We start from the raw sequence: 24,312 nt of genomic DNA on the forward strand, positions 1-24,312 counted from the left end.
TTTTATTGAGAGCTATAAATGTGATATGAGTAATTGTAGATGTTCTGATAAAAAATTTTATGTGATGTATGATTTTAATGATAATTATAAATATTTGTTTTACAGATGATATCATGTATGTCTATACATGTTTTTTAGAACTTTTAAAGGATTGTTTTATATATGTTGAATCTTTTTTTAAATAATTGCCTTTTATTAGTTGAATCATGCTTATGACATTGTTAATATGTATGGTTATACATGTTTTTATACTTGTGTTTTGTTTTTATAGTTTGTACCCCTGACGCAGCCTGAGGGCGAAACGTGGCCACGTCGGGTATTGTTCCAATAAATGCATTTGATTCCACTGCTTTGTTGTTTTTTATCTACTGTTTTGTAAGCAGTTGTGTGCCTTTTTGGTTTTTTTTTGTCAAGTATTGCATCGGCAAACGTAAAACTTTACCAATGTTCATTGGGGACATGTATGAATGCTCACAGAAAATTTCATCGAAATCAGTGATGGTCGCGCAGGGACCACCAGACCACTTGACATGGAATGAACCAAATTTTAATTATGTTTGGTTCATCTTTAATGATATTTTATTGTCAGCCATTATTATTATTATGATTTTTATTATCAAAAAATTCTCTCACCTGATAATTTTCTTTCCTTTAGCTGCAGCAGATGAATCCAGATACTTGTGGGTTGTGTCCATCTAGCAGCAGGTAGAGATAGAGAGCACTGATTTGAACTGTGCCTTATGGGACGGAATGCTCCCTGGCCATCCAGTAAATCTCATAACAAAGCAGAAGGAAATAATAAACAAACAACTATCTCCCCTTCCTCACAGACAGTATACAGGGAATGCAACATCCAAAGCACGAACCACCTAGAGGAAACCACAAAAAGAAACAGAACGCAGCAAACTTCCATAAGGAAAAAAAACAGGAGCCATCACGAGCAACAGAGAAGGGCAGGCCTCTGGATTCATCTGATGCAACTAAAGGAAAGAAAATTATCAGGTAAGATATAATTTTTCATTCCTTAGTATCAGCAGCAGATAAATCTAGATACTCGTGGGATGTAGAAAGGCAGTCCTTACCCTAGGGAGGGAACATGGAGCCCCCACGAATAGCCCCGAGACTCCAAAAGAGGCATCCTAATGAGAGGAGCCAACAGGTAGGGACTGGAGAAAACATGATAGAAACACCATATGACTGCCCTTTCTATGTCCACCAGCAAGGACAGACAGGCTGCCATCTAGGAAATAATGACTGCCTAGGGAACCCAACCGGAAGAGGAGGAACCACTAAAAAATACGTGGACACGAGAACTTCTTGTCCCAGTGAGCAAGTGTGGCTGAGGAAGCCCACGAGCATCTGTTCGGAGGACCTGAGGAAACTCCGACCACAGAACTGTCAGAAGGAACTTGCCAGTCCCTTCTATACAGAGTAAGAGGATACGGTTGCAAAGGAGCAGAAGTCAAAATCTTCCGAAGAACAGATGAACCTGAGTGCATTATCACTCATGTAGGGTAAAAACATGCGGATCATGGCCAGACGAAGACTACCTGGATTTCAGGTGTCAACCCAAGCAGGAATTTGGAATTCTAAACAGCCACTAGTACAGCTAAAAAGAGGGTGAGCCAGACCCAAGCCATGAGATCATGGAGACTGGGCATCAGGAAACTGTTGAGACATAGAGCCACCCACAGCTGCCAACACTGCGCTCAGAGCTTTCCAAAACAGAGTGCCCTATCAAGGGAGCTGTACCTGTCACTGGAAGAAGCCTTATGCGCCTCCCTGAGGAACATTACATCAAATGACAGGCTGCAACCACCCAAGACGTCTTCGTGACTGCCGGCCTAATCCAGCCAGAAAAGGCAACCGAGAAAACTCCAGCTCAGTCTCCACAAAAGGCAATGTCACAGGAGACCACCCGTATACCCCTAGTCGACATCTGAAGCTTAGCCCCTAGGTAGGGCCACTTTCAGCCGCATACAAGAGGCAGAGAGGCACCTGAAGATAGAGGGGAACACAGTAAGACCATGCTGAATCCACCAGTGTGGCTGAGCTGGGCATGGAGAAGGAAGGAGAGCCGGAGACAAACAGCTGAGAAGAGACTATCGCAGTGGTCCAATGTGGAATCTGGCCCAATCTGAACCAGGAAACCCAGAACAGGAGCCACCATCAGCCGAGACCAGGAACTTGTGAGAATCCGTCCACCCACCTGCTAGAGACAGAGAATACTAGATGGCCAGGGAGCATTCCGTCCCATAAGGCACAGTTCAAATCAGTGCTCTCTATATCCACCCGCTGGCAGCTGGACACAACCCACAAGTATCTGGATTCAACTGCTGCTGATGCTAAGGAAACTGTCATTGCATACAGTCTATTTATGAATAAGCTATTCTATACATATATATTTATAAAATGTTCATGATTTTTATTTAGTTGTTTATAAGAATTTTTATTTGTTATACCTAGATTTAATGACACCTAAGATAGGCATTCATGCCGAAACATGGATCCATGTCGGGTCCTTCTGACAAAGTTTCCAAGTTTAATAAAATTTGATATACTGCTCAAACAAAAATCTAGGCAGTTTACAACAATAAAATCCTATAAAAATCAGAAAAGAATGCCATCATTGACAGGAAAGCAGTAGGGAAAACAAAGAAAGAGGGAAAGACAAGACAACACATCAATCCTAATGCGCTATCCTCTGGGACTTTCTCAGCAACAAGATTAACCACAGTACATTACTGGACAGATATCACTCAGCGAATGTTATCACATTTATGTATTTCTACTAAAAGATTTTGGAGTTTTTACTTCTAATGTCTCTTCCTTTTTTTTGGAAACCCATGGTCCATCCCTACTTTTTACTGTGTTGACTTTTTACATAGGTCTTTTTTCCTCTCCTTTTTCTTTTTGGTTTTTGTCAATTTTGAAAAAAACCCATTTACTTAGACAAATGGCTATTTGACTCCATCTTCCCTGCAGGTAAATGCTGACGGTTCATTGAGTTTGTATGGCTGTCACAATCTATTGTTTTTCTTTGACTACAGCTGCTCTTTGCCACCTTCCCAGACGCTGCAGTCCTAGGCAACTGCTTACTCTTGCCTAATGGTTAGGCTGGCTCTGCTTCTAAGAGGGGGATGTGAAGATGGCACAAGGAGATAAAAAGGAGAATGGGAACAAGGATTGGGGAAGAGGAAAAATCTGGGAGAGATGAGAGATTTGGTTGTGAGGCTGCATGAGAAGAAAGGCAGGTGCTGGAACAGGGAAACAGAGGGGCAAAGGGTCATGGACTGGTTATACTGCCTTTCTGTGGTACAACCAAGTGATTTACATATTCTATGCAGGTACTTTCCCTGTATCTACTGGGCTCACAATCTAAGCAACAGACTGGAGGAAGAAAACTGCAGAAGGACCACAAGATAAAGTAGGTAGGAAGAGTGAGGAAAAAAAGGCAAAATGAATAAAAGAAGAGCAGAGGCAAGCAGAAGAAAAGGCCCTTTTGCACAATGGGGTGGATGGGGGGGGGGGGGGGGCAGGTTGAAAGTACGAGAAAACAATATCATCAAGAAAACAGTGGCAAAGCTATGTACACATATTACAATTTAATGAACTAACTTGAAAAACACAAACAGCAGTAAATTTAGCATCAGTTACCAGTAAGACAAAAAAGGCATCACACACAGCACAGAAACTACAGCTGGACAAAAAACACGTCAGCACTCCCACAAGATTCCAAATTCCTAATCTCAATCTCAACCCCGAGCCCCACCATTCACTAATTTTCCTCCAAATACACCTGCACCTTGTGGGTAAAGCAGTGCCTCATAACACCTTCATTTCTAGGCTTTCAGAATACCCATAAAGAACATGCATGAAATAGATTTACAAAGAATGGAGGTAGTGCATGCAAATTTACCTCATGCATATTCATTATAGATATCCTGAAAACCTGACTGGCAAGGTGTATCCCAACGATTGTGCTGAGAACCCTGGGTGTGGAGCAATGGAAAGTGTTCTAACAAAATCACCCAGACAAATGGAGCAATTCCACCGTTTGCCTCCTTTTAGAGATTTGGGAGTTGAGGGGTTTGCTTATGTTTGTCAAAACTTAAAACCTGGTCATTTAAACAACTTTTTGCCTTGAAGTGATGTCTTTGTTTCAGGGAATTAAAGGGGGATTGTTTAGTGATATGTGTTTTAATGTTTACTTGTATTGTGTGTGATTCTGCTGTTCTTTACGAAGAATATAACTATGTGGCAAGTTAAAAATGTTAAAAAAAATTAACTGTACCCATGTTTTTCTTCATCATATTGTAGAACACGCCTCCCTGCTGGAACAAATGAGGAAGCCCCCTTGCATAAGACCACACATCTTCTCCTGCAAAACAGAGTAAAAACAGTTAAGTGTCATGAAATTAACTGAGCCGGAAATCACACTGAGCATGTGGCTGCCTTGATGCTACCGCTACTGTTTGCCTTCACCTTTCTAAAATTCAGTTCTTTAAATTAAAAATAATATTTTACAGTAATTTGAATGTGCTTTTCTGCATGAAGAAAATGCACAACAGCAACTTTTTCTGAAATTGCTTAACAAAAGAAATTAAAATGGCTTGCTATCTTTATGATATAAATATTTTCTGCCTTTGGTTGTATAAGCTATATAATTTTATGTAGTATTTGAGCAGTACAGTGATATGGGAACTTGGAGAGACCTTCTGTTCCTCATCCCAGCCTTCAAAGGCCCACTCAGAGGCATGGATGACAGACACACCCAAAGCAAGGTTATAACAAGAGGACTGGTAGTTCTTCCTCTCCAGGTCCTGCCTCTAAAAGGCCTAGTCATAAACTAACAGGGATCTGGATCCTCTACAAGGACTGGCTCCTGCTTCAGGAGTATTGGTCTCCTTGCCCAACAATCGAATGAGATCGATGGGCCCAACTTCTAAAGTAGTCACTGAACCAAGCAGTAGCGCCGCTCTAATGTTTCTGCCTGTTACATTACCGCAGGTTGCGTCAAAGTTTGTCTCTCCACCAAAACTGAAGTGCCTGAACCTGGGGGATTCGAGTAGGCACAAATGCTACCGCCATTGATTGCGGCATGGGTCTGGTCAATGGGCCAACTGGACTAAGCAAAAATTCGCCTTCCAGCTCGGTGCTCTTCCTTGCCCCAAGATCCACAAACGCCCAAAATTTTGCAATGTGATGACTGCTATGGAGAGGGAGTTCCCAGCTTCAGGGGGAGAAAACCTTTAAGCATATCTTTCTGTTTTGGAATTCTCAAAGACAGGTAATAACTATTTTAATAGGAAATAAATAGGCAATTTGGAGCTCTCTACTAAAAGGTCCTATCATACTGCCATCTTAATTTCCCCCTTTTGGTAGCTTTATTGGATACAATGCGTCACTGCTTGGATGTTCAAAGTAGTAGGTTGTTGCTGTTGGATATTTTGGTAGCATGATATACTGAAGCATATAAGATTGCTGGACTAGTGGGGGTTGGAGGGGTTGTGTTAATGTGGTTTGAATCTTTTTTTTCGCTACAGGACTGTTCAGGTTCAAGATTTAGTATATGTCTCCGAGGAAACGGGAGTTGGTAGATGGTATACCATTATTGATGACACTAATGTTTATTTTAAACCCTTAGTAAATGGTATTTGGGCATTCGGTTTCTTTCCATTCTTTTTAAAAAGCAGATGTTTAGTTTTCTTTGTGCCTCAGGTTTCTTCGGTGGTTGATTTGAAGAGTAGAATGAGGGGGGGGGGGTGTTTGACAGTAGGTAATATTTAATTGGTGCAGAACTGTTTTCAACTGAATGTACAAAAACAGAGATTTTTATGGGTTGGTAAGGGTACGCTCCCTCAGGATCTTTCCCCGATTACCTGTTACTTCTGAGTTGTTTCAGAGGTAAAGACATTAGGGGTTTTGCTTGTTATCCTTTACTCTGGCATCTCAGGTTGACCAGGAGGTGCAGACAGTTTGGATGAAATCGAAAATGGTATGTCAACTGTATATATTGAACAGTTCCACTGTAAGTTATTACTAATTAAAGTTAGCTAATCTTTTGATAACATACTGTTATGTAAACCACTTAGAACTTTTTGGTAAAGCGGGTTATAAATACCAAATTAAATAAAATTGCACTTATCTTTACAGCTGTAAGACTTTTGAACAATCGTGCGACTATTAACATAGTTGGATTATTGTAATACTATTTATGTAGGCTTGTCTAAGTATATTGTGTCAAAGTGAAAATGTATTCAAAATGTGGCTGTGTGAATGATCACCTATTTAAAAAAAAAAAAAAAAAGGCTTTGGGACAAAAGAGACAGTCGAGTCAATAGGCAACCTAGAGGGTGTATAGGGAGGGGGAGAGGCAAGGCTGGATCAATTGGATAGTAGCACCCTAAGCCAACTTCCTTTGGCAGCGCCCCCCCCATTCACCACACCTCCAGCACCCCTCCCCCCATAGGTTCAACAACTACCCACCGGTCCAGTCTCCTTCCCCCTTCTCTGCAGGTCTGGCACTACTCCCTCACCTCTCTCATTCCCCCACATCCTGTAAAAGGTTATATCGGTCACCCAGCGCATCAAAAGCAGAATGACAGACTGCCTTTGGCCAGCCCCTGGGTCTTACCTCTGCCACATCCTGCCTCCTCTGATGCAGTTTCCTGTGGGCAGGATACAGCACAGGGAAGATCCAGGGGCTGGCCAAAGGCAGTCTGTCATGCTGCTGTTGCTGCGCTGGGTGACCAATGTAACCTGCTTGGGGGGGGGGGGGGGAAGAAAGAAGGAGAAAGTCCAGTCTGGGGCAGGGAGAGGAGTAGAAAAGGCTTAATCTGTAGACCAGGTGAGGTCAGAGACTGGATATTTTGGTGCCCTTAATCACCGGCACTCTGGGCCTGAGCCTCATCTTTTCCAGTGGTTAAGCCAAACCTGGTAGGAGAAATTGTATTGGGAAAGGGGTAAGTGAATTTCTGATTTCTTTTACAATGACATGGAGGTTCATAAGAACATAGACCTTACATGCCCAATGTAGATGATTTGAGGGATTGGGGGGGGGGGGAACATAATAATATTATTATTAATATGAAAAGGTGAAAAAGTTATCTTTTTGCATTTGTTGCTTGTCATACTTTTTTTTTTTTTTTTGGGGGGGGGGGGTGGAACGGACACTATCAGGCTCATTTTCGAAAGAGAAGGACGTCCATATTTCGACACAAATCAGAAGATAGGCGTCCTTCTCACAGGGTTGTCCAAATCGGTATAATCGAAAGCCGATTCTGGACGTCCCCAACTGCTTTCCATCATAGGGATGGCCAAAGTTCAAGGGGGCGTATCGGAGGCGTAGTGAAGGCGGGACTTGGGTGTGCCTAACACATGGACGTCCTCGACCCATAATGGAAAAAAAAAAAAAAAAAAAAAGGACTTCCCTGACGAGCTCTTGGACGACTTTACCTGGTCCTGTTTTTCTTACGACCAAGGCACAAAAAGGTGGCCTAAATGACCAGATGACCACCGGAGAGAATCGGGATGACCTCCCTTTACTCCCCCAGTGGTCACTAACCCCCTCCCACCCTCAAAAAAACAAATCTTTAAAAATATTTTTGCCAGCCTCTATGCCAGCCTCAGATGTCATACTCAGCTCCATCACAGTAGTATGCAGGTCCCTGGAGCAGTTTTAGTGGATGCAGTGCACTTCAGGCAGGCGGACCCAGGCCCGTCCCCCTCCCTACCTGCTACGTTTGTGGAGGAAACAGCGAGCCCTCCAAAACCCACCAGAAACCCACTGTACCCACATCTAGGTGCCCCCTTCACCCATAAGGGCTATGGTAGTGGTGTACAGTTGTGGGTAGTGGGTTTTAGGGGCTCAGCACACAAAGTAAGGGAGCTATGTTCCTGGGAGCACTTTATGAAGTCCACTGCAGTGCCCCCTAGGGTGCCCGGTTGGTGTCCTGGCATGTCAGGGGGAACAGTGCACTACAAATGCTGGCTCCTCCCACGACCAAAGGGCTTGCATTTGGTCATTTCCAAGATGGGCATCCTTGGTTTCCATTATAGCCGAAAATCAGAAACGACCAAGTCTAGGAATGACCATCTCTAAGGACGACCTAAATTTAACAATTTGGGCGACCCCGACCAAATTATCGAAACGAAAGATGGACGTCCATCTTGTTTCATCAATCAGGATGTTTTGCAAGGACATACTCTACAAAATGTGGGCGTCCCTTTCAATTATGCCCCTCTATAGTTCCCTCAAGGCAAAGCTTCTTGCTTGCCCATGTACATTTTGGTTTCTGTATTCATCAATAAAAATTATTTAAATGTAAAAAAAAGGTTTGGGATAAGGTTATACCGTTGCTTCATACATTACACTGGTTGCCTACAAAAATTAAAGTTTTAAAGTTTGCTATTTAGCTTTTAGGATTCTTCAAAGGATAGGTCCACAATATCTGCGTTCGTGTGGTTCAGGGAATTTGACCTCGTCAGCAGTTAAAAATTTTGATTACTTTGGACACATGATTCTTTTTTTCCCCGGGCTGCTCTGGGCTTCTGGAACAGATAGCTGGCTGAACTAAAAGTTGTTCAGGATTATGTTTGTTTTAGATGTCAGCTTAAAACCTGGCTTTATTCAAAGTATTTTTCACGGTAATACTGGGAAGGTGAAAGGGATTGGGGGGAGTGGTAAGGGGTTTGTCAGTTTTTGGGAGGGATTGGGGAGGGGATTTTTTGACTATGGGTTGTATTTTAAATTTCATGTTGTACTCCACACTTGGCCCCATTTTACAAACCTGCTCTAACAGCTGCTGCAGCTGCTGCACAGCAATGCCGATACAGCCCATTCAAAGTGAATGGGCTGTATCAGCATTACCGCAGCTTTTAGTTTGAAAGCTGTGGGTTAAAAGACCTTGTATTAAATTAGATAATTAACCTTTTTCCCCAATAGATACAGAATGGGGAAAAAAATCCTTACACAACCAGGCTCCAAGTACGGGTTTTAAATCAGATTCACACTTTGTATTGCTTTTAAATTTTTTTTTTATAAAAATTTCAAAAACAACAGAAAACATCAAAGTAAAGAAATAAGAAAGCTGATAATCTGAGCAATCTAGTTCATCTCCTTCACCATCTAGTCCCATGTTACTTATGTTCAACTGTTTTTCTTCACAGAGGCCTTTCAGGTTATAAAATATCTGAGGTATTGGCTCACACTTTCCCTGCACACCATAAATAGGAATTATCATTGCTTCTGGTTGACACCAGCCAAGTAGGTAACCAAGCAGCCTGGAAAAAGTGTTGGTGCCTGAGCTCTCTGGCTGCTGATCTTCCCTCGTGTCCATCTTGTATGAAATGATCAGAGGAAATGCACAGAGCAGATGGCCACATAACACAGTACAGCAGAAAACTAAGAATGGAGTTCAGTTCTAAGTATACTTAACTTTTTCCATGTATTTCAGTAAATTTAAAAACAAACTGGATGTTAATCTGTATTCTTTCACTTTTATTTCAAACCTGAATTGATATTTACCTCCCCTGTTTACTATGCCACGCTAGCAGCTGCCACATGGCAATGCCAACACAGCCCAAAGTGAATGGGCTGTTTCGGCATTAGTGAGCACAGCCACTAGCGCAGCTTAGTAAACCGGGGGGGGGGGGGGGGGGGGGGGACTACTTTTGCAGTAGAATTAGATGGCACATGTGGCAGTTTCCATTCATAATAGTTTCTATGCAAGGTTTTTGATCTTTCCAGAAAGCTCTGGAAATTTCCATTTGACATGGTCATGTGACCTAACTTCTATAAAACTCACTGAACCTGCTTCTCTTCATAGAAAATGTAACACTCCTATCCTTCGATGTTCTGCCTTCTCCAAGGCATCCTAGAAACAGACACACTATCTTTTTTCCCCTCACTGATCGCTGCCATAAACATTTAACTATTTGATACTATCCTATTATAAATTAGTACATAAGTATTGCCATACTGGGAAAGACCAAAGGTCCATCAAGCCCAGCATCCTGTTTCCAACAGTGGCCAATTCAGGTCACAAATACCTGAAAGATCCCAAAAAAGTACAAAACATTTTATACTGCTTATCCCAGAAATAGTGGGTTTTCCCCAAGTCCATTTAATAATGGTCTATGAACTTTTCCTTTAGGAAGCCGTCCAAACCTTTTTTAAACTTCGCTAAGCTAACCGCCTTTATCACATTCTCTGGCAATGACTTCCAGAGTTTAACTACAGATTGAGTGAAGAAAAATTTTATCCGATCGTTTTAAATTTACTACATTGTAGCTTCATCACATGCCCCCTAGTCCTAGTATTTTTGGAAAGCATAAACAGACGCTTCACATCTACCTGTTCAATATCACTCATTATTTTATATGCCTCTATCATGTCTCACCTCAGCCGCCTTTTCTCCCAGCTGAAGAGCCCTAGCCGCTTTAGCCTTTCCTCATAGGAAAGTCATCCCATCCCCTTTATCATTTTCACCGCCCTTCTCTGCACCTTTTCTAATTCCACTATATCTTTTTTGAGATGTGGCGACCAGAATTGAACACAATATTTGAGGTGCGGTCGCACCATGGAGCGATACAAAGGCATTATAACATCCTCATTTTTGTTTTCCATTCCTTTCCTAATAATACCTAACATTCTATTTGCTTTCTTAGCCGCAGCGGCATACTGAGCAGAAGGTTTCAACATTATCATCAATGACGACACCTAGATCCATTTCTTGGTCCGTGACTCCTAACGTGGAACCTTGCATTACGTAGCTATAATTCGGGTTCTTCTTTCCCACACGCATCACTTTGCACTTGCTCACATTAAACGTCATCTGCCATTTAGACGCCCAGTCTCCCAGTCTCGTAAGGTCCTCTTGTAATTTTTCACAATCCCCTCGCGATTTAATGACTTTGAATAACTTTGTGTCATCAGCAAATTTAATTATCTCACTAATTATTCCCATCTCCAGGTCATTTATAAATATGTTAAAAAGCAACGGTCCCAGCACAGACCCCTGGGGAACCCCACTAACTACCCGTCTCCACTGAGAATACTGACCATTTAACCCTACTCTCTGTTTTCTTTTAACCAGTTTTTAATCCACAATAGAACACTACCTCCTATCCCACGACTCTCCCAATTTCCTCTGGAGTCTTTCATGAGGTACTTTGTCATATGCCTTCTGAAAATTCAGATACACAATATCAACTGGCTCACCTTTATCCACATGTTTGTTCACCCCTTCAAAGAAATGTAGTAGATTGGTGAGGCAAGATTTCCCTTCACCAAATCCATGCTTTTGAATATGCTCTGTAATTTTGTTCTTAATAATAGTTACCATTTTGCCTGGCACCAACATCAGACTCACCGGTCTATAATTTCCCAGATCTCCTCTGGAACCTTTTTTAAAAAATCAGTGTTACTTTGGCCACCCTCCAATCTTGCGGTACCACGCTCGATTTTAAGGATAAATTACATATTACTAACAATAGCTCCGCAAGCTCATTTTTTCAATTCTATCAGTACTCTGGGATGAATACCATCCGGTCCAGGAGATTTACTACTCTTCAGTTTGTAGAACTGCACCATTACATCCTCCAGGTTTATAGAGAATTCATTCAATTTCTCCGACTCGTCAGCTACCATTTCCGGCACCAGTATCCTAACCAAATCTTCCTCGGTGAAGACCGAAGCAAAGAATTCATTCAATCTCTCTGCTATGGCTTTGTCTTCCCTGATCACCCCTTTTACTCCTTGGTCTTCTAGCGGTCCAACCGATTCTTTTGCCAGCTTCCTGCTTTTAATATACCTAAAAAAAAAATTTTACTATGTGTTTTTGCCTTCAATGCAATCTTTTTTTCAAAGTCCCTCTTAGCCTTCCTTATCAGCGCTTTGCATTTGACTTGACATTCCTTATGCTGTTTCTTATTGTTTTCAATCGGTTCCTTCTTCCATTTTCTGAAGGATTTTCTTTTAGCTCTAATAGCTTCCTTCACCTCACTTTTTAACCATCTTGTCGTTTCGTCTTCTGTTCTCCTTTTTTAATACGCGAAATATATTTGGCCTGGGCTTCCAGGACAGTGTTTTTGAACAGCATCCACGCCTGATGTAAATTTTTGACCCTCGTAGTCGCTCCTCAGTTTTCTTTTCACCGTTCTTCTCATTTTATCATAGTCTCCTTTTTTTAAAGTTAAGCTCTAATGTATTTGATTTCCTATGTATACTTACTTCAAAGCTAATATCAAATCCGATCATATTATGATCTCTGTTATCAAGCGGCCCCAGCACCATTACCTCCCGCACCAGATCATGCGCTTCACTACGGACTAGGACTATAATTTTTCCTTCTCTCGTCGGCTCCTGTACCAGCTGCTCCATAAAGCAGTCCTTGATTTCATCAAGGAATTTTACCTCCCTAGCGTGCCCCAATGTTACGTTTACCTAGTCAATATCGGGGTAATTGAAATCACCCATTATTATTGTGTTGCCCAGTTTGTTTGCGTCCCTAATTTCCTTTAACATTTCTTTATCCTTCTGTTCATCCTGGCCAGGCGGACGGTAGTAAACTCCTATCACTATCCTTTTCCCCTTTACACATGGAATTTCAATCCACAGTGATTCCAAGAAGTGTTTTGTTTCCTGCAGAATTTTGCATCTATTTGATTCAAGGCTCTCGTTAATATACGATGCTATTCCTCCACCAATTCGATCCACCCTATCACTACGATATAATTTGTACCCCGGTATGACAGTGTCCCACTGGTTATCCTCCTTCCACCAGGTCTCAGAGATGCCTATTATATCTAATTTTTCATTTAGTGCAATATATTCTAACTCTCCCATCTTATTTCTTAGGCTTCTGGCATTCGCATATAGACATTTCAAACTGTTTGTTGTTCCTATTTACATCACGCTCGATACTTGACAGTTTTAATTTGTAATCTTTTGTCTGATTTTTATTTAAGGACACCTGATCTACTATGGTCTCTTTTGCAACCTCACTATCAGGATACCCTATCTTCCCTGTTTTGGTGGTATCTTTGAAAGATACCTTATCCCGAATCATGCACTTTTGAGCGACTGTCGGCCTTCCCCCATTCTCCAGTTTAAAAGCTGCTCTATCTCCTTTTTAAATGCCAATGCTAGCAACCTGGTCCCACCCTGGTTAAGGTGGAGTCCATCATTTCGGAATAGGCTCCCCCTTCCCCAGAATGTTGCCCAGTTCCTAACAAATCTAAAACCCTCCTCTCTACACCATTGTCTCATCCACGCATAGAGACTCAGGAGCTCTGCCTGTCTCTTGGGCCCTGCGCTTGGAACGGGTAGCATTTCAGAAAAAGCTACCCTAGAGGATCTGGATTTGACCTTTCTACCTAAGAGCCTAAATTTGGCTTCCAGAACTTCTCTCCCACATTTTCCTATGTCATTGGTGCCCACAAGTACCATGACAGGCGGCTCCTCCCCAGTACTATCTAAAATCCTATCTAGGTGACGCGTGAGGTCCGCCACCTTCGCACCAGGCAGGCAAGTCACCAGGCGATCCTCATATCCATCAGCCACCCAGCTATCTATATGCCTAATGATCGAATCACCAACTAACCCTAACTTCCTCCAGGTTGTTTGTCCTGATGAAAATTCCAAAGATGAACTTAGTCATATCTGTTAATTTCTTTTCCTGAATTTAATTTTAATCCCACAACACTGGTCCATCCTACTGAGCAAACAAGATCACATAATTTGAATACAATACATAGTAGTTTTTAGCTTTGGCTACCAATGAGCCCTTTATTAGATTGGCTCTCCATGTCACTTAAATCATATTAGTTTTACTGCTTAGTTGAAAGTCCCCTTAAATAAAGCCTTCAGTTTTCTAAACTGCAAACTCCCTTCTGTAGATAATCTGGAAAGAAATTCTATAATTGAGGACCACTTATTAAAAAAAGCTGTGGCCTGCATCACTGACAACTTTACAAACTTCAATGGGAGAACAGCAAGGAGATTCTGATCTACCTACACCAAAGCTGGTCTGTTTTTAGATTATTTTCAAAAACTGAAAAAAAGCACATTCATCTGGATCCCAAGCTAAAAGTCCACTGATTAGTTCAATACGTTCTCTCATGCTGGACATCTGCATTTCATAAGTCTATTCCAAACATATTTCAGCAAGGAGGAAAGTGCACGTTGAGAGTTAGTAATGAAGGAAAAGGAAACAGATTACAGTAACTTACATCCCCTGACAGAGGGGATATAAAAGACTGATACAAGAGACAGACAGCTGCAGGGGTAATTTATTGAAGTAGAAGGTATTAGGTATTAGACCCATCTCCCTCCTTCCTTTTCTCTCCAAATTACTTGAGCGTGCTGTTCACCGCCGCTGCCTTGATTTTCTCTCCTCACATGCTATTCTTGACCCACTACAATCTGGTTTTCGCCCTCTCCACTCAACCGAAACTGCGCTTACTAAAGTTTCCAATGACCTATTACTGGCTAAATCCAGAGGTCAATATTCCATCCTCATTCTTCTTGATCTTTCCGCTGCTTTTGACACTGTCGATCACAGCATACTTCTCGATACCCTGTCCTCACTTGGATTCCAGGGCTCTGTCCTTTCCTGGTTCTCTTCCTACCTCTCCCTCCGCACCTTTAGTGTTCACTCTGGTGGATCCTCTTCTACTTCTATCCCTCTGCCTGTCGGCGTACCTCAGGGTTCTGTTCTTGGTCCCCTCCTCTTTTCTATCTACACTTCTTCCCTTGGTTCATTAATCTCATCCCATGGCTTTTCCTACCATCTCTATGCTGATTACTCCCAAATCTACCTTTCTACCCCTGATATCTCACCTTGCATCCAAACCAAAGTTTCAGCGTGCTTGTCTGACATTGCTGTCTGGATGTCTCAACGCCACCTGAAATTAAATATGACCAAAACCGAGCTTCTCATTTTCCCCCCCAAACCCACCTCCCGCTCCCCCCGTTTTCTATTTCTGTTGATGGCTCTCTCATTTTCCCTGTCTCCTCAGCTCGAAACCTTGGGGTCATCTTTGACTCTTCTCTCTCCTTCTCTGCTCATATCCAGCAGATTGCCAAGACCTGTCATTTCTTTCTTTACAACATCCGTAAAATCCGCCCCTTTCTTTCCGAGCACTCTACCAAAACCCTCATCCACACCCTTGTCACCGCTCGTTTAGACTACTGCAATCTGCTTCTTGCTGGCCTCCAACTTAGTCACCTCTCCCCTCTCCAGTCGGTTCAAAACTCTGCTGCCCATCTCGTCTTCCGCCAGGGTCACTTTACTCATACTACCCCTCTCCTCAAGACCCTTCACTGGCTCCCTATCCGTTTTCGCATCCTGTTCAAACTTCTTCTACTAACCTATAAATGTACTCACTCTGCTGCTCCCCAGTATCTCTCCACACTCATCCTTCCCTACACCCATTCCCGTGCACTCCGCTCCATGGATAAATCCTTCTTATCTGTTCCCTTCTCCACTACTGCCAACTCCAGACTTCGCGCCTTCTGTCTTGCTGCACCCTACGCCTGGAATAAACTTCCTGAGCCCCTACATCTTGCCCCATCCTTGGCCACCTTTAAATCTAGACTGAAAGCCCACCTCTTTAACATTGCTTTTGACTCGTAACCACTCGCCTCCACTACCCTCCTCTCTTCCTTCCCGTTCACATTAATTGATTTGATTTGCTTACTTTATTTATTTTTTGTCTATTAGATTGTAAGCTCTTTGAGCAGGGACTGTCTTTCTTCTATGTTTGTGCAGCGCTGCGTACGCCTTGTAGCGCTATAGAAATGCTAAATAGTAGTAGTAGTAGGATTTGATATACTGCCTTTCTGTGGTTACAATCAAAGCAATTTACGTATTATATACAGGTATTAATTTTGTACCTGGGGCAATGAAGAGTTAAGTGACTTGCCCAGAGTCACAAGCAGCAGCAGTGGGATTTAAACCCAGGTTGTTCCCCAGGTTCTCAGGCTATGCCTGTTATGGAGAAGATAACATAAATGGAGTTCATTTCAAAATGCAGGATAGCAGGGCTGGAAAAATCCCAAGTGTCACCACATTTAGAGAAACGTACAAAAAATATCTGAGAACTCTTTCCCCTGGTGCCCATATCTTTTTGGCTGGCACACAAATTTTCAAAAATGTTTTCACCACTATAAGACAGGAATCTTCTGTGATTTCTCCCTGCAATGACGGCATTTTATTGTCATGAGAAAGATAGGGTAAGTGGGTTTGGGAAGATCTCTTTTCCAGGTTATCCAAAGGACCACTCCACTGACGAGACTAGAAGGCCAGTTATGTAAGCATTCCGCAATATGCTTTCCTATATATAAATCCTAATGGTTAACTAGAGGAAGCCAAGTCCGACTGTGTTGCACCGAGTTTCACCAGCAGATGCTCGTGAAGAGCTGGTAGGATTGTATACAGGAGATTAGCATTGAAGTGTGGAACATCTTCCTTGAAAAGAATCCAGGGTGCTAGGTTTTCTGCCTGGCGGCGCCAAGGCACAATCCCTAGTAGTCCTGGCTCTTTTGAGAGCGGATTACACCACCCTGGTTCACTGTGGAGGCGATACTGGGGGTCAATCTTCTTAGGCACGATAGGGACCAACAGAGCGGACTCCCAGTTCCTGACAAAGGACTTTCTTGAGTACCTTGTGGAGAGGGGAGCATCTCAGCTGTAGGCTCATCCTCCACTGCCCCAAGAAATGGAATGGCATTAGCCATTTCCTAAACAAAAGATTAAAACGAAAGGCTCTCCAGCAGACACCTGTCTCCTTTCAGGTGGAGGGGAGGGTTCAGAGGGGATCCCGTAAGGTTCATCTGAGAAGTACCTGGGATCCTCTTCTGAATCTCGTGAACGCTCCTCCTCGGTGTAGGACAGCATTTCTCTAAAGGGATCACCCAAGACTGAACTGCCTCTATGCCGAGAAACTGTGCCCTCTAGAGTGGCGTTGAGAAGTCGGCTCCCGTCTCAACACTGGCGAAGCTTACTCCACCAACGTCGAGGGGGTACTGGCTTGGGTGGCAGTCAACACCGGGGCCGCTAGCAGCGCTGGCGTCGGAGGCCACACTGCAGGCTGAGGGCCAGGAAGGCCGCAACAGGAGGTATGGAAGGCACAAGCACCTGTGATACCAGTGCACATCGCTGCAGGAGGCCATTCAGCAGCTCTGGAAGCAAGGCCCGGATGCGCTCATCAAGGGCCGACACTGGGAAAAGTTGGGGTGCTGGTGGGGTCGATTCAAAAACAGGATCTTGGCTGCTTGGAGACAGGCACATCGGCACCTCCTGTATGGAGGGAGAGTGATCCTCCTGGCGCCGACGCTAATCAGGTGCCAAATCCTTTGACTTGGCACCTTCGAGCTCACGGCACCATTTGTTGAAGGTGACCGACAATGATACTTCTTGGCCTTCGCCTGAAGCACGTCATCAAGGCTCCTCAATGCCAACAAGGACGACGTCAACGTTGCCTCGGGGATCGGGTCTGAGGCAAGTCAAGAAAGGCTCCTCGGTGCCAACGTCAATGTCGCCTCATGGTCAGTTACAACAATGGATGGTCCCGAATGGCCTGCACAGCAGGCATCACACTCTACACCTCACTGTCTGGAAGGAGCCATGCTTACTGATGACCCCAATACCAGTGCGATATCAACATTGATGCAGATGTCAGGCAACTGGACGGCTCAAAAAAAAAACAAAAAACAAAACAAAACCTCTCTCATTGAGCCTCTTGGGGAACCTTCAGGGCTATGGTTGGGCCCAAGATAGTGCAGACACCAAGAATGGGTGTCCTTTCACGAGATAGTCTGATTGCACTGGGTACAGCACTGGGAATAGTCGTGGACATGGATGGAAAAACTTCATCGATAGTGCCTGAAAAAGGGGAAGGCACAGAGAAAAAGAAAGGAAAAAAGATCTGACTGAAGTCAGGGCCTAAAAATGGCCCGAAGACGACAGAAATTAAAGGAAAACCCAGCAAAATGGGTTTGTAATGGCTGGTTTCGTATTGATCACAAGCAAGTTTCTTGGGCCCATTGGCAGCGTATAGGGATATGGGCCCTCAAAGATTTTATTGATGTTAATGGTCATGTGTGGAAATCTTTTTCAGATATGTGCGGGGAGTTTCCATTACAAAGCTCTCAGTTTTATCAATGGCTGCAGCTTAGTTCTATGCTTAGAAAGAGTGCACCCCGCATTCAGCGCATGCCACAAGTTCCCGATTTGATCACTATTGCTCAACGGGTTCAGCATGCTGGGCATGTCGCTTCTCATATCTACAAAATGCTGCTAGGCCGCCTTCCCTCTAGATGTGTAGGCCTGCGTAAGTGCTGGGAAGACGATCTTCAGCAGTCCATTTCAGATGCCGTGTGGGAGCGTACCTGGAGATCTTTGTTTCAATACTCCAAATCCTCGTCGATGCTGCAATCTATGTATTTCTTCATGCATAGGGTTCTGTGGACACCTCTTAGACTCCATGTCCTCGACTCTTCACTGTCTAGCCTTTGTTGGTCTTGTCAGTCCCAGCGGGGCAATCTAAAACACCTTATATTTGATTGTTCATGCGTTCAGGGTTTCTGGGCGGATATTTGGTCCCTGATGGTAGAAGTTTTCCATCTTCCGGGTTCACTATTATATCAATATATGATTCTTATGTTTAAATCTTTTTTATTGAGAACAACGAAACTTGTACATTCTTTATGCTGAAAGAAGATCAATCCAAATATCAACGTGATAACCCAAGTCAGCTTGTTAACATTTTTTGCTTTATCCCCCTTCCCATCCCCTCTCCCCACCCCCCTCCCCCCTCAAGTTATGAACGACACCAACTTCATACAGTGCTACCACACATACGACATACTGTTCAGGGTATTGATAATCAGAAAACTCTTCTCAATATATGATTCTTAAAGACCGTTGCTTTCAGAGCACTTTATCATCTAGTGAATGTGCTCTGGTTCATACTATGCTCTCATTGGCTTTAAAAGTCATTTTCCTGCATTGGAAAACCCTGAACCTGGTCACATATCTAGAATGGTGGACTTTACTGTTTCAAGCTTACAAATATGAAACTTATCTTGCAAAAAAGTCGTTTAAGTTTGCCTTACATGAGAAGAAATGGTCCCCAATTGTGTCTTATTTTCAAGTTGTATCACGCTGTGCCTAAGGTCCTTTGTTGCTCCTCTTTCATTGTATACTGTTTGTGCATATACTCCCCCCCCCTTTTTTTCCTTTAATTTATTATCCCCCCCCCTTTTCTTTTTCTCTCATCTTACCTAAGTTGCATTGAACATGGTTTACGACTTCCAATGTATAGTTGATGTTTATCACTTGTCTTGTTTTGAAAACCAATAAAATTATTTAAACGGTAATGGCCAAGAAAAAGAGCCACAAGTAAAGCAGAAAAATATACCAAAAGGCACTAACAGCTCTCAAAAACTGGGCGAGTGAGTACAAAAAAATGACCGTCTCCTCACATGGAAAAAAAAATTTAAAAGAAAGAAAGAACTGAGGAGACTGTTGCACAAAGCTCTCTTTTTTACTATGGCAAAAGCCGGACCGGATGACGCAGATCGGCATCGCCCACTTGTGAGAATATAGAAGCCTGCTTGTCCTCGGAGAATTCTCCATTACTCAAAGAGGCAGCACTTTCCAAAGCATCAAGTCTAAGTCGGCAACAGAAAAAATAATCCTTAGGTTCTAAGCCATATTCGTCTGAGGGCTTCAAACGGAATTAAATTCCTGGCAGAGATCAACTGGCCCAAAACCTGTAAAACCCTCCCAGCCCACCTCCGAAAGACCGGGCTGGACACCCCAGAAGCAAACCCCCGAAATATCAAATATAACTATCAAAAAAATTGTTGCTTAGCAAAAAAATCTTGCAAAGCCCAACATGTTGCCAGAGTATGCGTTGTCCCATATGGGGCACGCTGAATAAAGGATTTAAGATCTACCAAAGGCAGCCAAGGTATAGCTCCCAGGGGTGTATTCCCAACTGCAACTTGCTTGAATTACACCTAGTGTTTGCCAGGAAATGCTGCTCATCCAAACAAGGCTGCCCAATAATATGCATAAAAATTTGGTAATCCTATGTACTATACCACCATGAGTACGATCGAAACACATTCTACTTATTTTCACCCTCGCATGTTTACGTTTCCAAATGGAAGAGAAGGACCTCCATTGTAAACGAAGGAAAAAGACCTTCAGAACAGGTAAGCACACAAACAGGTAAAGAAAGCGAGGCAGCACCACCATCTCGACTGCATTAATCCTCCCCAACCAAGAAATTCAAAGGCCCTCCCACCTATCTACAGCTCTGACTGCAGCAATGGGAACAGTTATCACACACCTTGGTCAAATCTGCCAGAATGATGACACTTAAATAGTGAAGATGATTGGGTGGGGGGGGGGGGGGGGGGGTCAATAAAAGGAAATGAGCTCTTTAAGTCAGCCAATAAAGCTCTACTGACCTTACGATTCAAAATCTTAGACTTCTTAAAGATTTCATTTAAATCCCAACACCGAACTATGAGCTATAGTGCGAGATAGAACAGCAGCCAAAGACATCTTGGGCTCTATGACAGCGAAAAGCACATTTGCATATAGCAACAAGTTATGTTCCTGCCCTTCTACTAAGATGTCACATATGGCCTTGCTATCCTGACCTGCTGCGCAAAGGGCTCTATCACCAAGGCAAAAATCAGCGGGGACAAGGGACAACCCTCATCGAGTGCTTCGCTTCGATGAAAAAAATAAGTGTTGGCATACCGCACATTAATGTTCAAACAAGCTACTGAGTTATGGTATATTAGGGACAGCCAGCTCAATTAATTTCCCGAGCCCCCAAATTTGCTTAAGATTATCTCCTGGCCTTTTATGGTTGCAATCTGTTACAATTCTGCCATCACCTTCACTGGTAAGCTGCTCTAGGCATCTACCATCCTCTGTGCAGAGTACCAAAGGAGAGAGAAGATGATATCAATAATACGTAGGATGCAAAGAAAGCGTGCTAAAATCACTGCAGACCGCCCAAAACACAGCAGCAAGACTAATATTTAAAAAAAAAAAATCAAAATACAATAGAGCGACTCCACTGTTTGTAATGCTACACTGGCTCCCAATTAGGGCTAGAATGTTCTTTAAAGCCAGCACCTTTATCCTTAAAATACTATTTGTTATGTCTCCCGACTACATGCTAGACCCGACTGAACTATCACCAAGGAATGCAAACCCAGAAACCAGGAGCTACTTACTACTACATCTACCCAAATGCAACATCAACAAATCCACCTACACAGCTGAGTTTAGCTACCTGGGTTCCAAATGGTGGAATTCAATCCCCAAGACCATAAAAAACCATCAACAACTATCTACAGTTCAGAAAATGTATCTATTTAAGAAAGCCTATGATTAATTTCACAAGTAACTCACGTTCCTTAACACATGTAATCGAATAGCGTACTGTAAACCTTTTGCCAATTGTAAGCCATATTGAACCGAAACTTGTTTTTAGATAATTGTGGGATATAACATTGTATGTATAAATAAAGACCAACTGGTCCGATTAGATTGCCTGACAATTCCTACCATATTGCTAAAGGAGATATCCAAGCTGTCTGCAAAGTATCACCGAGTCAGTTTGTTATCACCTTTTTGGTTCTTACAAGTCCTGTATTTAATCCAGAACCCAAGGCCCCTTCCCTCTCTTACCACCAAGTTTTATACCTCAATAGCTATTAAAATTAATGAGGTCTGAGAAAGTGAGTGAGGAAAAAGATCCTAAGAGAAACATGGAAATACCAGGAAAGAAGAACAGAAGAGGAGAGGGACCATAGGAGGGATCAGAGAGCAGGATAAACTTGTGAAAAGGAGCAGGGGAAAGGAAGGGAATTTTGCTGCAACTGGGACCTCATCCCACAAACAAGAACTTTTCAAAAATAAACCTTGCACAGAAGGCTGACCCAGCCAACAGCATGCGGGATTAGGGCTGGTTGACAGGAGGCTTAAGTTAGGTGATCAAAGGCAACCTAAGTAATGGCAATGCAATTTTCCCCCAAACTTTAATGCCAAAAATTTTCAGCTGAACTGCTATCTTCCCAAAAAGCAAGAAGTACTACTGCAACAGCTAAAAATTTGTTTTGCTCTGTGAACAGAACATATGAAGCATAAACATTTTATAAACAGAAGAGTCTGGCAAAGCTATCATGCTGAAGTGCTCTATCTCCTCTCAGCACACCTCTCTGTATGGCAGTATCTCAGCACAGCATTTCAGTTTCACTGCTTCTCTGCACAACCCCTTGTCTATTGCAATGAAATTCTAATATAGGTCAACATGCAGAACGTAAACAAAATTACACTTCATAAAAAAATGAAAATTTGTAGGGTTAATTTGGTGTTGACGTTTTGGGAGTGCAAACAATCCAGGTTGTTCCTTAGAAGGGTCTGAAGGTGTCTGGCCTGGTGATTCATATGTGCACAGCCATATGAAGAATTGTGAGCCAGTGTAGCATTACAAACTGTGGAGTCGATGGACCTTTGGTCTTTCCCAGTATGGCAATACTTATGTACTCATGTAATCCATGGTGCAACCTCACCTTGAGTATTGTGTTCAGTTCTTGTCGCCATATCTCAAAGAGATATAGAGGAATTAGAAAAAATTCAAAGAAGAGTGATCAAAATGATAAAGGGGATGGAACTTCCCTCATATTAGGAAAGGCTAAAGACGTTAGGGCTCTTCAGCTTGGAAAAGATGGATGAGGGGCGATATGATTGAGGTCTACAAAATCCCAAGTGGTGTAAAATGAGTAGAAGTGAATCGATTTTTTACTCATTCCAAAAGTACAAAGACCAGGGAACACTCAAGGAAGTTACATGGAAATACTTTAAATATAAATAGGAGGAAATATATTTTTTTTCAATCAATGAATAGTTAAAGTTAAGCTCTGGAACTCTTTGCCGGAGGATGTAGTAACAGCTGTTATCATATCTGGGTTTTAAAAAAAGGTTTGAACAACTTCGTGGAGGAACAGTCCATATTTTGCTATTGAGACAGGCATGGGGAAGCTACTGCTTGCAGTGGAATTGGTAGCATGGAATGTTGCCACTATTTGGGTATCTGCCAGGTATTTGTGACCTGGGTTGGCCACTGTTGGAAACAGGATACTGGGCTACATGGACTATTGGTCTGAACCAGTATGGCTATTCTTATGTTCTTATCTGCAAAAAAATGAAATTTAAACAACTGTCCAAAAGCTCCACCAATGGTGAAAGAAAAGAAGAGATGAAGGCAAGGAACCCTGAGGGACACCTCTCCTCAGTTCCTTATCTCCCTGTTAACTGAAGCCCTGCGGCAATGATGACACAGCCCATTCAAAATGTCGGCATTAGAGCATGGCTTAGTAAACAGGGGGATTAGGTGGAAATAATGATCGATTCCAGCAAACAACCTGAGATCAGTTAGTTATTAAAATATGACTCGAAGACTTCCGGTGATGTCATCCGAGCGATAGTGGCTTCAGAGTAAAACCACTGGATTATCTGTGTTATTAGCAATCCCAGCCTTTGGTGCTTTGATTACCTGGAATTGTCCCCTAGACGAAATGGGCACACTCGCAAAGGAACCACCAGCACCAGACTCCAAAGAAAACCCTGAATGTGAGGACTCAGAGTCCGCCAACTGCTGTTTGGCTGGAAACGCATCAGCGGGAGAAAGCAAAATGGTGCATGCACCTGGCACCTCTGCATGGGAAACAGACACATTGGAGAAGAGAGAAACACTGTCCCCCAAGCCCTCTGAGCATCCCGCTGCTGAGAGCGCCACTTAACCGTTTCCACCGCCATGTTTTGCACTGCAAAACCCCTGACAGAGAACAGAAATCACTCACCACAGGCACAAGGAGCAGCGCAGGTCTTTGTCAGCAGCGGCTCCCTCCAGAAGTGAGCCTGTCACCCAACAGGTTCACCAGGCTCAATAGATATAAAACCCTTTTCCCCCAAACAGGGGGTTCCTCTCTCTTTTTCTTCTTTGCGTTTTTTGGGGTTTTTTTTTGGGGGGGGGGGGGGGTTGTAATGACTTTATTTATTTATTTTTATGAGGAAGGCTACAGCCCAGGTAAGCCAACCATGAAAGAGAAACTGGGAGGAAGGGAAATTTCGGATGAGTCAGGGACCCAAGCTACCAAGTAAGGCCCCCAGGATGGCTCCGTTTGACCAAACACCCCCTGCCTAGGCCAAGCACAGGCGCACCCCTAAACACACAGAATCCAGGAGCTGCTGAGAAGTCATTCACCACCTG

General features: G+C 43.0%; 1 protein-coding gene across 1 annotated transcript in view; it reads right to left on the bottom strand.

Moving 5' to 3' along the window:
- Window positions 1-24,312, bottom strand: part of VCPIP1 (valosin containing protein interacting protein 1) — an 86,735-nt gene that overhangs the window by 49,208 nt on the left and 13,215 nt on the right. Inside the window, 1 exon segment of the mRNA XM_030215184.1 lies at window positions 4,295-4,381. Coding sequence (XP_030071044.1) covers window positions 4,295-4,381 — 87 coding nt within the window.

This window comes from Microcaecilia unicolor, chromosome 1 (assembly GCF_901765095.1).
Source record: "Microcaecilia unicolor chromosome 1, aMicUni1.1, whole genome shotgun sequence".
In the NCBI taxonomy this organism is placed as follows: domain Eukaryota; kingdom Metazoa; phylum Chordata; class Amphibia; order Gymnophiona; family Siphonopidae; genus Microcaecilia; species Microcaecilia unicolor.